The sequence below is a fragment of the Cyclopterus lumpus genome, chromosome 19, assembly GCF_009769545.1.
Source record: "Cyclopterus lumpus isolate fCycLum1 chromosome 19, fCycLum1.pri, whole genome shotgun sequence".
Taxonomy (NCBI): Eukaryota; Metazoa; Chordata; class Actinopteri; order Perciformes; family Cyclopteridae; genus Cyclopterus; species Cyclopterus lumpus.
The window spans coordinates 10,204,492-10,219,728 of record NC_046984.1 but is presented as its reverse complement, the minus strand read 5'-3'; the positions used below and the strand labels follow the sequence as shown (position 1 = coordinate 10,219,728).

At 40.5% G+C, this 15,237-nt stretch overlaps 1 protein-coding gene across 1 annotated transcript in view; it reads right to left on the bottom strand.

The window, feature by feature from the left end:
- The window catches only part of LOC117748670 (protocadherin-15-like), a 113,567-nt gene that overhangs the window by 60,128 nt on the left and 38,202 nt on the right, over positions 1-15,237 (bottom strand). The window contains exons 15-19 of the mRNA XM_034558647.1: positions 14,353-14,454; positions 8,301-8,433; positions 7,841-7,920; positions 5,594-5,687; positions 1,302-1,430 (exon numbers count right to left, since the gene is read on the bottom strand). Of these exons, the coding sequence (XP_034414538.1) occupies positions 1,302-1,430; positions 5,594-5,687; positions 7,841-7,920; positions 8,301-8,433; positions 14,353-14,454 (538 nt within the window). The remainder of the gene's footprint in view (positions 1-1,301; positions 1,431-5,593; positions 5,688-7,840; positions 7,921-8,300; positions 8,434-14,352; positions 14,455-15,237) is intronic.

Genomic DNA, 15,237 nt, shown 5'->3' with positions numbered 1-15,237 from the left:
TAACTTTGAAAACTGTTAAAGGTAAGACTTGTTCAAAGTCCTAGACATGGGCCACATATTTATCTCAGGAGTTGTGTTCAACCAAAGACGCATGATTAACATTTAAAAGTAAAGTGTCAGACTGATCAAAGACCCCCTGACACTGATGAATAAAGGCTATGATATACGCTTGGAGCAAATCCAAGCAAGCATGCAACCAGGAGAGCCCCTTTAAAGATCAGAGCCTATCAAAGTGTCAGATTTACCCATGACCCCTTGTGTGTGGAATACATGAGTCAGATATTAGGTCTGGAACGTGGAGGCAAGGGTGCTGATGTAGGTGAAAATGCATCCCACAGTGCTGAGGAGAGATCATGTTACTTATACATGTGCTAAATACATTTTTTATTTCACATTATAGTACAGATTTTTTTTTTTTCAATATACATTTAATTCATATTTGTTCTTGATTTACCGCTTTTTCCACACAGACAATAGGATCGAGTAGTGTGAGTTAAGATCATAGTAACTTTATCCCCTGGATACTATGTCCAAGCTAACACCCCGCTGATATTAAAATATTATACTAGATAATATAAAGATGTAATATTATATATCTTGTTATGTCGGCCTAATTATGTTAATATAATATTCACAAAGAAAATGTACAACTTGAATATATATTTGCAAAAGCAGCCACCAGAAGAGGAAGACAAAGGAAAACAAAAAGACAACCTCAAATCACAGAGATGCCAATTCCCACCGGACAAAAGATATCACATGACCGGTGTTTGGCAAAAAAGATTGCGGTGGAATTTTTATAGGACAAATTACGGACATGGACACCCTCCTCACACACCATTCTCTCAAGTCCTTGCATCCTGTCCACTTACAAAAAAGCACACACACACACACACACACTGAGTTCTCCGGGTAAACTAACAGACAGTCCTAATTACAAAGCTGCCAGAGTTATGTGAGTGATCACTGGTCCCCATTGTTGAAGATTATAACTAATCTTTTAGAACTTAATTAGAGCCGCTGTGAATCTGTGTGTGGTGTCTGTGCTTCTGTATGTATGTGTATGTGGTAAGGGAATGTAAAGGAGAAGACATGCAGTGATATAGGTAAAGTAATTATGTCTTTCTCTCAAGCTCTCAAGCTCCTGATGTCTGGATCGCTTACAGTGAGACATGATGATCTGTGCCACAATAACAAAAAGAGTTTCAAACATGTCAATCGCCACCACTAAGCTAAGAACCTGTAGTGAGCAGTGAGGTGAGGGAGTGGAGCGTGTGTGCGTTTTGTGTGCATCGTCCTACCTTGACCTGTCCAACATAGGCGTGGTCCTGCTCTTCGATGACAGTGAGGTTCACTGGCAGTGAAGAATCGAACCGCGGGTCATTGTCGTTAACATCTGTCACCACGACGCTCACCGTCACAGTGGAGGTCTACACACGCATAAACAAAATTTGAATTCCATTAAACATATTTTTTCGAGCATCGTAACTTTGATGAATTCATCTTCCAATTTCACAGAGGTTTTATTTGATCAGTTTAGTCTATTTTTGCCCCTCTTACAGCTCGTAATGTAACAAAAAGATCCCTTTTTTCTCGCTAATTGGCTGCACTCTGGTCCTGATGTTTCATCTTTTTGTGCTTCTAACTCTGATCACCAATTGTCCACTTTGCACTTTGTTGGCATGTTAAAAGGGATTTGTGTTAAAACATGCATAATTAAGAAATACGTGTGAAAATTACTTAAGAAGGATAGCTAAGGGTCAAAGAAAGAATACTTCTTACTTCTGTGATTTTGGAAAAGGCAACTCAACTTGTATAATACGTTTTTCTTGGTTTCCAAAAGTTAGAACACTTAGCTGATCACCTGAGGCATGAGAGCATGTTTGTGAAAGTTTGGATTCATAAAAAGTAAAGAGACAGTTAATGTCACCAATTCTCACTGTTTTGCAACCAATAGCAAAAGTATAATAAATGTTACAGAGTGAGCGCAGGGGACAAGGAAAGAGAGAGTAAGAGGTCACTAATTTCTTAATTTGGCTTTCATAAGAGCAGAAAAGAGAGGGAGAGAGAAAGAGAGAGAGAGTGAAAGAGAGTGAAAGAGTGAGAGAGAGAGAGCAACGATTTTACTTTTAAAGATGGGAACTGGGAGGAAGTGGAAAATAAGGTAGAGGTAACCGATTCACAACAATGGGATGGAAAAAGAGAATGCAGTGTGTGTGTGTGTGTGTGTGTGTGTGTGTGTGTGTGTGTGTGTGTGTGTGTGTGCGTGCGTGTGTGGGAAAGTGACCATCACAGAAAACTGACTATTGAGGTTTGCAGGGCACACAGTGATGCAAATAATTTGAGGTTAAGAGCTCACAGTTGACAAAACTGTTTATCCGAATGCCAATATATGTAAAGCAGAATGAGCTATAATGAACAGGAAGGTTGAGAGCAGCGCTGGAACACACACACACAAACACACACACACACACACACACACACAATTAGAGAGAAGGAAACGCAGTAAGCTTCATTTTGCATAGGGGACTCTCAGCAAATCATTTTTCCGATAACCTGCAGCTCAGAGTTTATTATCTTGCTGATATTAAGGCCAAGTGCCGTAACCCTGGAAGAGCTGGGGAGGCGGGGCTAACTTTTGACGCAACCTACAGTCCATACGCGCTGTGCCTTTAAGGTTTCAGATGTATTCTTTACGATGCGTTGTAACTTAAAGAGAAACGTATCAAGTATTACATGTTTATATAACTTTTCATGGCAGTAGCCGTCTGTGAGGGTTTTACATTAGCATCCTGTGGTAGAGCGGAGAGTAGTAAAAGCTTAAACAGTGTAGTGCTGTGGATGAATCCCCTTTTGAGTTGAAAGTGTGGGCTTTATTCTAGTCTCACTTTCTGCCTGTCTTGACAGTTCCTCAGCAACCACTTGTGAAAGATGGGAAACCACTGATGTCTGCAAGCTTAAACACTTTTTCACAAACCCAGGGCATGTTTCCCCCTCCACTGCTGTGCTTTCTCTGTGTGGTTTCAATTAAAAGACACAGCAGGGACTATTTTACTCATTGCTTGAGAAAATGAATCCACAATGAATTGATCCAAGTGAAAAGTATTCCTTTGTGCCAAAGACCTCCATTTTCCAAAGAGTATCGCACACATTGAGGCCACATTGTCGCAATGGGTCACATGTTCCCTCATTTCAATGGTTGCTATACACTGCGATCCAGCTGTTTCATTTATGCTTCACATTCGGAGGCTCATTTTCAAGCTGTTTGGCTGCCAGCTGACGAGTAACGTCCAATCATATTCCTCTAGCTGTACAGCACAGCCATTACAATCGTACACATCTCACCATTTCCCGGCTGCATGCTATGCTATTGACAATGCTGTTTGTTGCCACGGCTCCCTCAAACATCCAAACCTCCTTAGACCAGTCTAGACTGTGCGTCATTGTCTCTGAGTAAAATGAAATAATTATGTCTTCAATAGGAATGAAGGGGCTTGGTTTTGAGTACCACATAAGGTATTGTAAGAACTATTTACATGTCATCTTTTGGTATTTTCATCAGATTTGTTCAGAAAATGTAAAAACATCCGCCTTTTACCTTCAAGAATGTAGCTTCTAATAGTAATTAATGGTGGAAATATGAGCCGATTCCCATACATATTCATACAACAGCACACTGTCCTGCACCAACGTTAAAGTTGCATCCGGTTGCTCGGTGCCCTTACGGTGGAGCTGTATTACTACACCGGCTTGTAGGGCCCTCAATCTGTGGCAGTATGATGGATTCACTGGCCAAATAGCCAATTAGGCACTTTGTAGTCTGACACTCTCACAACGGGACATTTAATAATAGGGGACACAGACCTGTGCGTATGTGTGTGTGCGTGTGCACGCATAGGAAGACAACTCAAGGCCTTTCGAGTGATGCTGATTAATGGGCCCCTATGAGGCGACTACACCCCAATCTTTTATTCTCCCTTTTCTATTTCTTTCGTTGCTTGTCTTCCCTTCTGTCTCTCTGTGTTGCTCACACCGTTCCTTTCTCAAGCACCGTCTCTCTCATTTTTCCTCTTGTTCAAAAATATAATGGAGTGTCAAGCAGAAAAATCCAAACTACTTTTAGCCATTTTCTGACTAAAAGACCTTTGCGGCACAAAGATAATGCACTAATTACCATGGCCCAGAGAGCAATTGACTAAGTATATGTGTGCATGTCTGTGAGTGTCTATGTGTCAAGACACCTTTACATAATTGCATATTAACATACAGTACAATTGTTAAGGTGATAAGAGCCCCCTGAACACCTCTCACATCTCTCTTCCTGCCTCACTCGCTCTGAATTCCTCCCACTTGTTCTCTCCCTTGTTGTGTGCGAGGCTGTCGGTGAGAGAAGGTCAGAGTATTCAAATCAGCATTTTCTCTCCTCAGAGGGACCTCAAACTTTACCTTTTGCTTTACTTGACATGTCGGGGAGGGGTGTCGGTGAAGAGGAGTCAAGAAGACAAATGTCTTTTAATGCTAGACTAATAGATGGATGATAAGGAGGAGAAGATAAGCTATAAAGGGATATTGTTGAAAGCCAGAGGAGTAGAGAAGGAGGAACGAGGGAGCGCAGGGTAGTGGGGCTCCATCCAATGTCTTCATCTGACTTTCATGTGAGAGCAATTGAAGAGTTGACTTTTCAAAGAGGAAAGACGAGAACAACACAAACAGAGAGTGATGGAGAGAGCGACTCTGATGACCTGTAATCAATTAAGTAAGTGAGGAAGGGCACACACTCCATCTTTACTAAATAGCTCTTTTTAGAATTGTTGTGGCCATTTTATTGATTGAAATGTTTTTTCCACACTAGCTAATAGTTTGTGTGAAAATGTGCAGCAGCTTTTTCTGGATGTTCAAGTTCTCACCTCCACTGAAATGTAAAAACAATTAAGATTTTAAAAAAAAAATCTCCTCTTGTCAATTGCAGTTGGAAAATAGCACTTTGTGCAACTTGTTTGTACTTGAGTCATAACTGGTGACCATCTGATAAAGTGATTTTAAGGTTCTTCCACAGATCTTGTGACGTCACCCACTAATTTGTGAAATGCAGATCTAAAGCCTCGAGTTCGCCATCTCTTTGCAACGGGAAGTACAACAGAACGCTAAATAAGATGACCTTAGACTACAAGGTCTTCTCCATCACATCTGTTAAAGTTGTGAAGGCCAGATGGGACTCTTTTGCAAATATTTTTTATTATTAAGTGTCCTTATTAGTTTAAAAATAGATATTTATATTTTTATTGGGATTGTTATTATGGGGCTGCACGGTGGGTGCAGTGGCCAGCAGTGTCACCTCACAGCAAGAGAGGCCCGGGTTCGTTGACCGATCCCAGGCGGTCCTTCTGTGTTGAGTTTTGCGCGTTCTCCCCGTGGCAGTGTGGGTTCCCTCCGGGTTCTCCGGCTTCCACCCACAGTCCAAAGACTTGCATCTTAAGTTAAGTGGAGACTCTAAAATTGCCCGTAGGTGTGAATGAGAGTGTGAAAGGTCGTAATGTCTCTATTTGTGCCCTGAGATAAATTAATATCTGTGGGGAGGAGCTCAGTTTCTTACCCCATCTGGGTGTCCGTCTGAGGCTGTGACCACCAGGTTATAATAACCCACTGACTCCCGGTCCAGAGGCTTGTCCAGCACCAAATACCCTGAACTGGAGTAAGAACACACAGAGAGTCCTGTTAACCCTCTAGGCATGAGCTTAACAATGAATTAGAACAATAAAAGTGAAATACAAAACACAGGACCAAACGGAGAGAACAAAACTGAACAAAATACTTTGCTGTAGTTTCAGTTCAATTGATTGCAAACCATGTTAATCATTCTCATGCGGATACTTCCAGGCTTTCCTAAGTAGTTTCTATGCTAACTCTGGATCAAGGGGCACATTTGGACACTTATTTACTTTCAAAGACACCACTTTGGAGAGAACATTATTCAGAAAATTGCAAACATTAATAACCACTGCTTAAAAACATTATGGGTACTTTACTGATGCAGATGATACCTCATGCCTATCACCTCACCCACAGTGATATTAAGGGATGCCCTGCTGGGTAAAATGTAAAGTTTATATGCAAAATACTTAAAACCTAGAGTAAGATCTTGTGAATATAAATACTGATTAATTACACATTAAATATAAGCTTTACTATATTCTATTGATCAATGGTGATGTAAAAAAGCTCTTACAACATCATGACATTGATTTATTGGTAGATGTGTATTATAATCATATGTATGATGAAATAAATCAAGTATAAAAGGTGAGAAACCACTAACCGGCCCCTTGAATATTTCTTTTCAGAAATGAATGTTAATTATCAGTATGGTTCACTTATAATCATCATATAATCTCAAACTCAAGTTCATTGAGTACAATTCTGCAATAAAAAATGTCTTAAACGAAGGAAAGAGATAAAAGTCAGATTTAAGGGCAAATGATTAATGCATAAGTCAAAGTCAACTCTACAAGTACACTGAAAAACTAGAAGAACTGCTTCATTGCAGCTTGATAATTCTGACCAATCAAAACCAGCAGAAAGCTTTGATGTCGGCCTGATTGACGACACCATTGACTTGCCAACTAAGGATTTACATAATGATTGAAGTGTTTTTAGTTTAAGCTACTTTAAGAAATGCAATGCACTTTTCTCCAAATATTGACAGTATGTGTGTGTGTGTGTGTGTGTGTGTGTGTGTGTGTTGGTGCAGAGGCAAAGATAGGAAGCTGTGTTTCTTTTTTTTCTTTTTTTTTCAAACACACTACAAAACCTTTTCTGTATTTTTATGGATAATTTATGGAAACCAAAGTACTACATACACACACATTTAAATGTTCCCATTCACGCCACACATTTTGACACACTTTATTCAGATGCCTGCTGCTCTCCAACAAAACATCTGCTTTGACAAAATCCCATTGTTCAAGATGAACCCAGGATAATTCAAATGTATTCATGAACGAATGGTGATAAACCTCCTAAAAGCTCATCACTGATCATTGTCCGTTTAGTTCTGTATTAAACTAATCTGAATCTTTTGGCCATTAGTTTGGGTTCCTCCAATACTAGACGTGTTTGTGTGCTCTCCCTCATGCACTGAAATAATTAAACTGAGCCCAAGTCAGCACAAAAGCAATAAAGAATCACTGCACAAGTGCAACATGCACAGCCCATGTTTGCATAGGATGCAGTAAAAAATTCTCCAAATTTCACAATGTCCAACTGAACCCATCAGATACCAGAACGCAGAAATCAAAGCCCATTCCTTTTGATCTACCTTCTTCTGAATAACTGTGCAGGGGACTTCTTTACGTAGTCCTTTTCTTTCATTCAAGTCCTCATTTGTCTCTCATCATCGTTTATCGTTTCCTTCTGAGCGCTCTCTAACATTTTGTCCATCTTTCACTTTGTCCTTTCCCTTCTCTCTTATCTCTTGCTCTCTTTCTCTCTCTGTTTTCTTCCCCATCTCTTCCAGTCTTTCACCACTCTATACTTTGATTCTCTCTTGTCTCCTCCCTCAAGGAAAACAGATAGGATCTCCCCACCCCCCGCATAAGAAAATGCATTTTTAATGTGCAATAAATGAATAAATACAACAAAAGCCCAAAGAGTGGTTGTGTGTGTGTGGAGGAGTGTATGGGTGTGTTTATGAGAAGCCCTTAGTTGAGCCTGAGCCCTGTATGATATCATTTAGACTACTTTCACACACACACACACACACACGCACTTATGTTATATTGCCATGGTTGCACGGTATGCACATCACATTACGAATACACAAATAAGAAAGCGGGTACTTTACTTTTGCTGTAGAGCAAAATGTCCAACGCCGTCTCCGCTGAGGATCGTGTATGTGATGGGGTCCCTCTCACGATCCACTGCCTTCAGAAGTAAACGATGACACAAACACACATTTACACACATCTTATTCCTATGATTTTAAAAGAGGTTGCAGTTGCATAGTATGTAGAAAGATTAGAGCTCAATTCATATGAACATTTTTTGATTACATTTTGATTTAAAAAACAATATCAATAACAACACCAAAGGTTCAATTGTGTGAAAAGATAATTGCAACGAAGTAACAATTTAATATGAACAATATGTATAACTACATCCAGTTAAAAACAAGCTAATTGACTTCATCTGCAAGGAACTGTGGAGGTGACAACAACTGGGACATTGTGTGTGTGTGTGTGTGTGTGTGTGTGTGTGTGTGTGTGTGTGTGTGTGTGAGAGAGAGAGAGATAGCAAGAGTGTACCTGCAGATTAAGCAGTGTAGCTCCAGTCCTCATAGCTTCGCTGATCTCCAGATTGTATTGTTGTCGGAGGAAACGTGGGGGGCTCTGGTTGTTTGGAGGCAAAACTTCGATATAGACTGTAGTAATGGAGGATCTAAAGAGGGAGAGAGAGAGAATGATGAGAAAGAGAATGTGGTAAAGCCAAATGGAGAGATTACAAACACAGATAGAGACGCAGCCTGTAAGAGAGAAGAGAGATAACAGAGGAATAGTAGCAGAGAAATGTTATCGAGGGATATGAGGAGAAAAGGTGGAAGAGAAGAGCTGGAGGGCAGCACAAGAGGATCGTGGGTAAAAAACTCAGTGTCAGGGATGGTGAATGGTCTTTCATTTAACTGAAGAGTGGCTGGACAGTTTGTTTCTTTGCATGTCATGCTGTGTGATAAGAGCGAGAAGGCAACACCATTGCGAGTGACAAAGAGTCTGGACAGCGCTCTTCTAGTCATTTTGCAGAGCTTAAAGTTTTCATCGTGCATTTTGACAAACTCATCCTACCATTTCAATGATTCATTTGCGTAGAGGCCGATTCATCTTTCTATTCATTCATTTTAATAACAGCGTGTGTGTGTGTGTGTGTAGAGTGACACTATCTTCTATTATTCCTTCAGAATCTTGAAGATACTGTGAGGAACTTTCAACAGGTTATGAAACAGTCTCAAATTAATACTGACGCCTCGAAATGACCTACATTAGTAGACAAAAACCATCAGCAAGAAGACTTTCTATTTGTACGTAGTTATTCTCAATGATTGTCATCGGTTACATCGGGTCGGATTCCATGCAAGAGCAGGACGAAATCCCGCAGGTTCAGCAGGAACTCCTGCAGCTCAGACTCCGGCAGTGACCTTCCCACCGCGGACAAACTAAAGCTCCAGTGGAATTAGAAAGCTCCGTGACCGGCAGAAGTGGCTCCTGCTACAGTCAGGAGCAGAGCTTTGCCTCGCTGCTCCATGGTTTCCCCGCTGGGAACCAACACCACGCTGTCGGAGACCCAGGCCGCGTTGCTGGGCCCACTGGAGGGAAGGGAGGCACAAGAGAAGCAGAACCAAGGCGGCGCGAAACAGAGTGTCCACGCCTGGCGCAGCAAAAATGAGAGGTTGTCTTTTGGGATTCTGGTGCTCCGAAACACTCCCAGTTCGGCCCATTGTGGAAACCAACAGAAAAGAAAAAGTGTTTGATTGTGTTGAACATTTGATTTAAATGTTTCAAGAGGGAATTATATATATATATATAAAAAAAAAAAAGTACAATGTATTAAATAAAATATCCATATTATTATATCAAAACCACCTGAACATACAGTTGCAGCCTTTTTCATGGTTAGTAAGTTGGGTAAATAATCATATTGAACTCAGTAACAGTGTAGACTGAACTGTGTGCAGCGTTTATCAGCTTGTTCAAACTCTTCTTAGAAGCTATGTTTAAATTAAGTTTAATATTCAAGACATATTGTTTTCTTTAAAAAAGGCATCAACGGCCATCCCCTGGGACTTTTCTAGACTTAATATATCCATCCATCCATCCATCCATCCATTTTCAATACCGCTTATCCTCATTAGGGTCGCGGGGGCACTGGAGCCTATCCCAGCTGACATAGGGCGAAGGCAGGGGACACCCTGGACAGGCCGCCAGTCCATCGAGGGCACATGTAGGGACATACAACCATTCACTCTCACATTCACACCTATGGGCAATTTAGAGATCAATTAACCTGCAGCATGTCTTTGGACTGTGGGAGGAAGCCGGAGAGCCCGGAGAGAACCCACGCTGCCACGGGGAGAACATGCAAACTCCACACAGAAGGACCGCTCCGACCGGGAATCGAACCCACGGCCCTCTTGCTGTGAGGCGACAGTGCTAGCCACTACACCACCGTGCAGCCCGACTTAATATATATATATATATATATATATATATATATATATATATATATATATATATATATATATATATATATATATATATATATATATATATATATATATATCGGTATACATTTCTATGGTTTGGCATCTTAGAAGATTTCTGGACTGGAACTCAAAAGGTTTGAGTTTGGCAGCACAGTATGAGTTTGCATTAAATGGTCAGCGAGGTTTATGGATTTAGACACTGAATAATTTTCCTCTCCTTTATCAAACAAAGTGTTGAGTTTCTGATGCAGCATAGCTCTCATAAAAAGTAACAGTGGCTCACTGAAACTCTTGTGGATGAATTAGGAAGAGAGACTCCACCCATACATGTCTTTTAAATCGGTCCTTAGTAACACATCTTAATTAGCCGTTTGGAAAAAGACCAATTTCTCCCATTTCCCAGTTTCACTCACCCTGAATTTTAGGGTAAGAAACTGCAGGGATTTAGTTTGTGTTCCCACTTGGCAAGAGAGCTGGATTCAGCAGGGGGAGATTAACTCCACTCAAACTGGATCATCGACTGAAAAAGCCAAAGAACCTCGGGTCTAAACAATAGCCCACGAAATCTGTTTACGTTCAGAACAATAAATAAATAAAAAAAACGATAAAGGCTGGAAAATAGAAAGCTACCAGAGAGAGAGAATAACCGTTTTTTTTTTTATTCAAACAATTCAGACGGCATTATTGATGAAAAACAACTGAGAGACTGGAGATTATTCAGTCGTGGGTTTCCACTGTAGCTATTTTTTGCCCTCTCTTTCCACTCCAAAACTATTTTGTCTACCAATGCACACTTTTTTCCTATTTAAAATGCATTATCAATTTCATAGCCATGGCGAGATAAAACTATGTATCACAAACACAAACCTACACACGTTGAGTTGCACAACAAATGCACAATAAATCAACTGGCTGCTTGGTAAGCAGCAGCTTAATGTTGCTGCTGATAATAAAACCATTTACATGATTGCTGTAACTGCAATGGTCTCAACAGTAGTAGAAGTGGCACCATTATTACCAATACTTCTACTATTACTACCACTGCTATTGATCTGTTGACATACATTTTGGATTACACTTGGTCAAGTGCATGTAATGAGTCATCGGTGTTGACTTGGGGCTTCAGTGCCAAGCTTGTGATCTATTGGAGGCCAGGGTTGGGCAATAATCTCTTGCTTCGTAACGCCTTTCAGCAATGCAGTATTTTGTTTGTTTAATAGAGCAATTTAAAAATTGAGCTAAACATTTACGGTAATATAAATAATACTTCCAAACTGCAAGCTGGATACTTGTTGAACTATTGAGTTTAATTTCCAAGTTCTCACATGTGTCCTGTGGGTGTCAAGGATGTTGAGTTATTTAAGGGGTCTTTGAAAGAGCTGAGTCAGTAACATGTATTGTGTAAATTGTTCCTCCTTTAAAGTAACTTGCTCAACACTGCTTGCAACTTGCAAAACAATGACTTTGTACCACTTTATTCCTATATGCCTCTTACGGTACATTGCAAAATGGCTTATTTATCCTGACCTCTATCTAGCTATTTATCTCACATCTTATCCTGTCTGATCTGTTCTCTCTGGTGATGCCCTCTTTCTCTCTTACCCTGCAGTTTGATGAAAGTATAAATGAGACCCCTAAGCATTCGCAGTTTTCAGTATTTTGGGGTGCATCTATGTAGGCCAAGGAAAAGCACTTCTAATCTGAATGAAACATGTATCTCAAGGGTTCTTCAACAGTCCCAGCCCCCTAACATGGAGATGTAGTACTCACAAGCTAAGATCCAAAGTCATTTCAAAAACTGTCACTCATGTCTTGTTGGTGCCCGCGAGGAAGAGGACACAGGGCTCATTCTGGGTCCTGACCCATAGTTTTAACAAATCAGGTAGCAGACATGGATATTGATTTGCTATGTGGGTTATGTTTTCAGCTGAGATAAACTTGGGTCTGGGGAAATTTGGGGCCAATCTGTGGGCCAATCACTGGAACAACCTCAATCTGGAGTGGTTCACATTCTGTATTGATCTGGCAACTACACAGCTGGAGCCATGTTGAAGACAATTTCAGTTTTTATGACTGATAAACATTGTTGGAGAGAGCAATACATTGCATTTGTGAGAAATAAATCATTTTCTAATACAGATATGCTGAAAGTAAGCCATGGTGATAATTTACACACCATCTGTTTTATGAAACTGGATTGATGTATTGGACAAGATTGATTCAGTTTGGGTAGATCTGAGGACAACAGCCCAACAGTCAATTTACGGAGCTTTGAGTGTTGGAATTATTAGTTAGAGCATTTAATTATTAGTTTTCATTAGAGATCCAAAGGATCCAAACATCCGGGCTTTATACTGCGAACAATCGGCTGTATGTGTGAGCGCTTGAATCTGAAAAACCTTTGGGCACAGCAGCAAGTGACCTTTGAGTACTAGTTTGAAAATAAAAAAATCTTCGGGGGGTGGAGTTAGACAGAATGGAGCTTACCACACCTCTGTAGCCCACTCCTCGCCTCTACTTATGGTATGGTATGTACGGCTCACGTTGCATTGTGGGTAACATAGATGTATAGGCACTAGGTTGTGACGAGGAATAAAAATGCGTGGCATAAAGAACAAGAAACATGTCTGATTCTGTAGAATCATACTTTTTTTTTTTTACTGTCCATTGGGAGTCCGACACTGTTATGGGAGTGACATTTGTCAGCTTCGGCATTGCAGGTCTCTAAACAATTTGACCAGCACATTATGCAGCGACACGTTCAGTGTGGAGTTAGAAAATACTCACAGAGGAGGTACATGCTGATAAACACACAGACATATGCAAAACATTCATATAGCTTTCCCATATTCCAAAATGTAACCAGGTGAGTTGAATAAAATTGGCCGCAGGCAGCACAAATTAAAGCGATCGTGTACTTTTTGCCTTTTCCTCAAACAAAAGTCGTTATTAAATATTCCTGTGTGTCTGTAGTGCTGTTTGTGTTTGGTGCCTCTTGTTTGAGGAGCTTTTTTAGCCGTTTGTGGAGAATTCCAAAGCGCAAAACAAAAATAACTTCACCCAAGTGTGCTTTGAGTATCAGCAAACCACAGGCTGTTGCTCATGCTGGAGCGGTACTGTGGCTGTTTATGACTTTTTGTTTTCATTAATGCCTATTTTATCCTTATGGTGTTTCTTTATTATATGATAAGTAAGAAGACAAGAAAACTGTGAGGAAAATGAAAATGAGGGACATTGTGCATCAAAGGTCGTGAGCTACTTTTTCCTCTGCAACCTACAAAAGCGCATGGCCTTGTTCACCTATGCTTCTTATGTCAAAGCGTGGCGCAGTGAAACGGCTCCATCAATCTGTACAAAGGCCGTGTTCAAGTGGCCGAACGGTTCAATGGCTGGACTTGCTTCTCTATTGGTATTGCACAGTAAATTCATCAGGTCTCTGCCAGACTTTGCTACCTAATCAATACACACAGAGCTAAAAAATATTGGCAGCAGCTGCATTTTCCATGAAATAACCCGAGTTGGGGAATAGCCTGAGTTTGTGAGTTCTGAAATGGAGGAGAAAATGACGGGCAGGAGATGGAAAACAGAAGGCAGGGGGATAAAACCTTATCAAGTCAGTCCTTATCCTTTAGAATGCAGCAAACCTAGATGTCATTACATGATGCATCTTTTACCATCTGTGGCATTTATTACAGATATCGTATGCCTGCATTTGCTGAAAATTGTCCCTTCTCTGAAATGCAGAAAGTAGCCTATAATTTTCAGTTTGTTTCTCAAGAAGAGGGTAACTAGCAGTGAGGCATTCAATACTTTTCATTCTGTTGTACTCTTCTCCGTTTTTTATTCTTTCATTCAAACATTTGTCTTATCGATTGTCCTTCTCTTAGACGCTTTTTTTGTTGCCATTTTCCAATAATAAAAACAGAATTCATGATGCATCTCAAAAAAAGGAAAACGGCTCACCTCAAATGGGTGAACCGATGAAGAGAATGGCAGAGAAAGTTTGAGAAAGAGTGTGAAAGCTCTGGAAAGCGGATGACCTTTCAAGCCTCAACTCGAGACAGATGGAGTAAAAGACTGATAAGTATAAGAGAACCTCTTACCTCCTCTGCGGTACAGGCCCATTGTCCATGCCTTCTACGGTCAAAGCGTAATTCCACCCAACAGTGAGCTCAACACTTGGTGCCACAGTAATAACCCCGGTGCTGTGAAAAGAAATTCATTCATTACATCACTAAGAATGCGATGAAGTGATGGTAATACATGCACTTCACACAATCTTTACACAGCGCGTGTCCTCCATCAGTGAAGTGTGCACCATCTGCTCCGTCGCAATATCCGGTTCACAAAAGATTTGAAAAATTCCCTTTTTTTTTGTCCTGTATTTTCCCAAAAAAGTAATTTAGCAGAGTTATTTATTTGTCATTACAAAACTGTAACTGCATCCCAATATGAACGAGTTTGAGCGGACACCCCTTATACCCGTCAAGTGCTTTAGTTACCCCCAACTCTCTGAACACCCAGCACTTCACTGTAACTGCACGTGACTATTAGTGTCGATATTTGTGAATCAGACTTTTTTTGCAATGAGGTCCATTTACATAAAAAGGGGATTTCCTGCTAAATGCATGCATATAACCTTATTTAAATATGGACAAATAGCAAAAGGAGCACCGAGACACTATTTGCTTCGCGACACAGCGAGTGATCCATTTCACCCTTTGAGGGTGCTTTTAGCATTACACGGTTTCTTTTTTATCCTGTTTGCATAGGTTTAGCGGCTGCAAAAGCCGCACACTCCTCTTCTTAATTTGCCCGTGAGTGTAGATCATACGTGTTTTGGCAGCGCTCAACCACTGTGCACCTAAAAACGGAAGAAAATGGACTTGAAACGTAAAAATTAGGCTTCGGGTTGGGGTCACACAATAATACGGAGAGTTAAATGTGAGCTGTTACCCATTCTGTATTTATTATTATCAGCGTTGCCG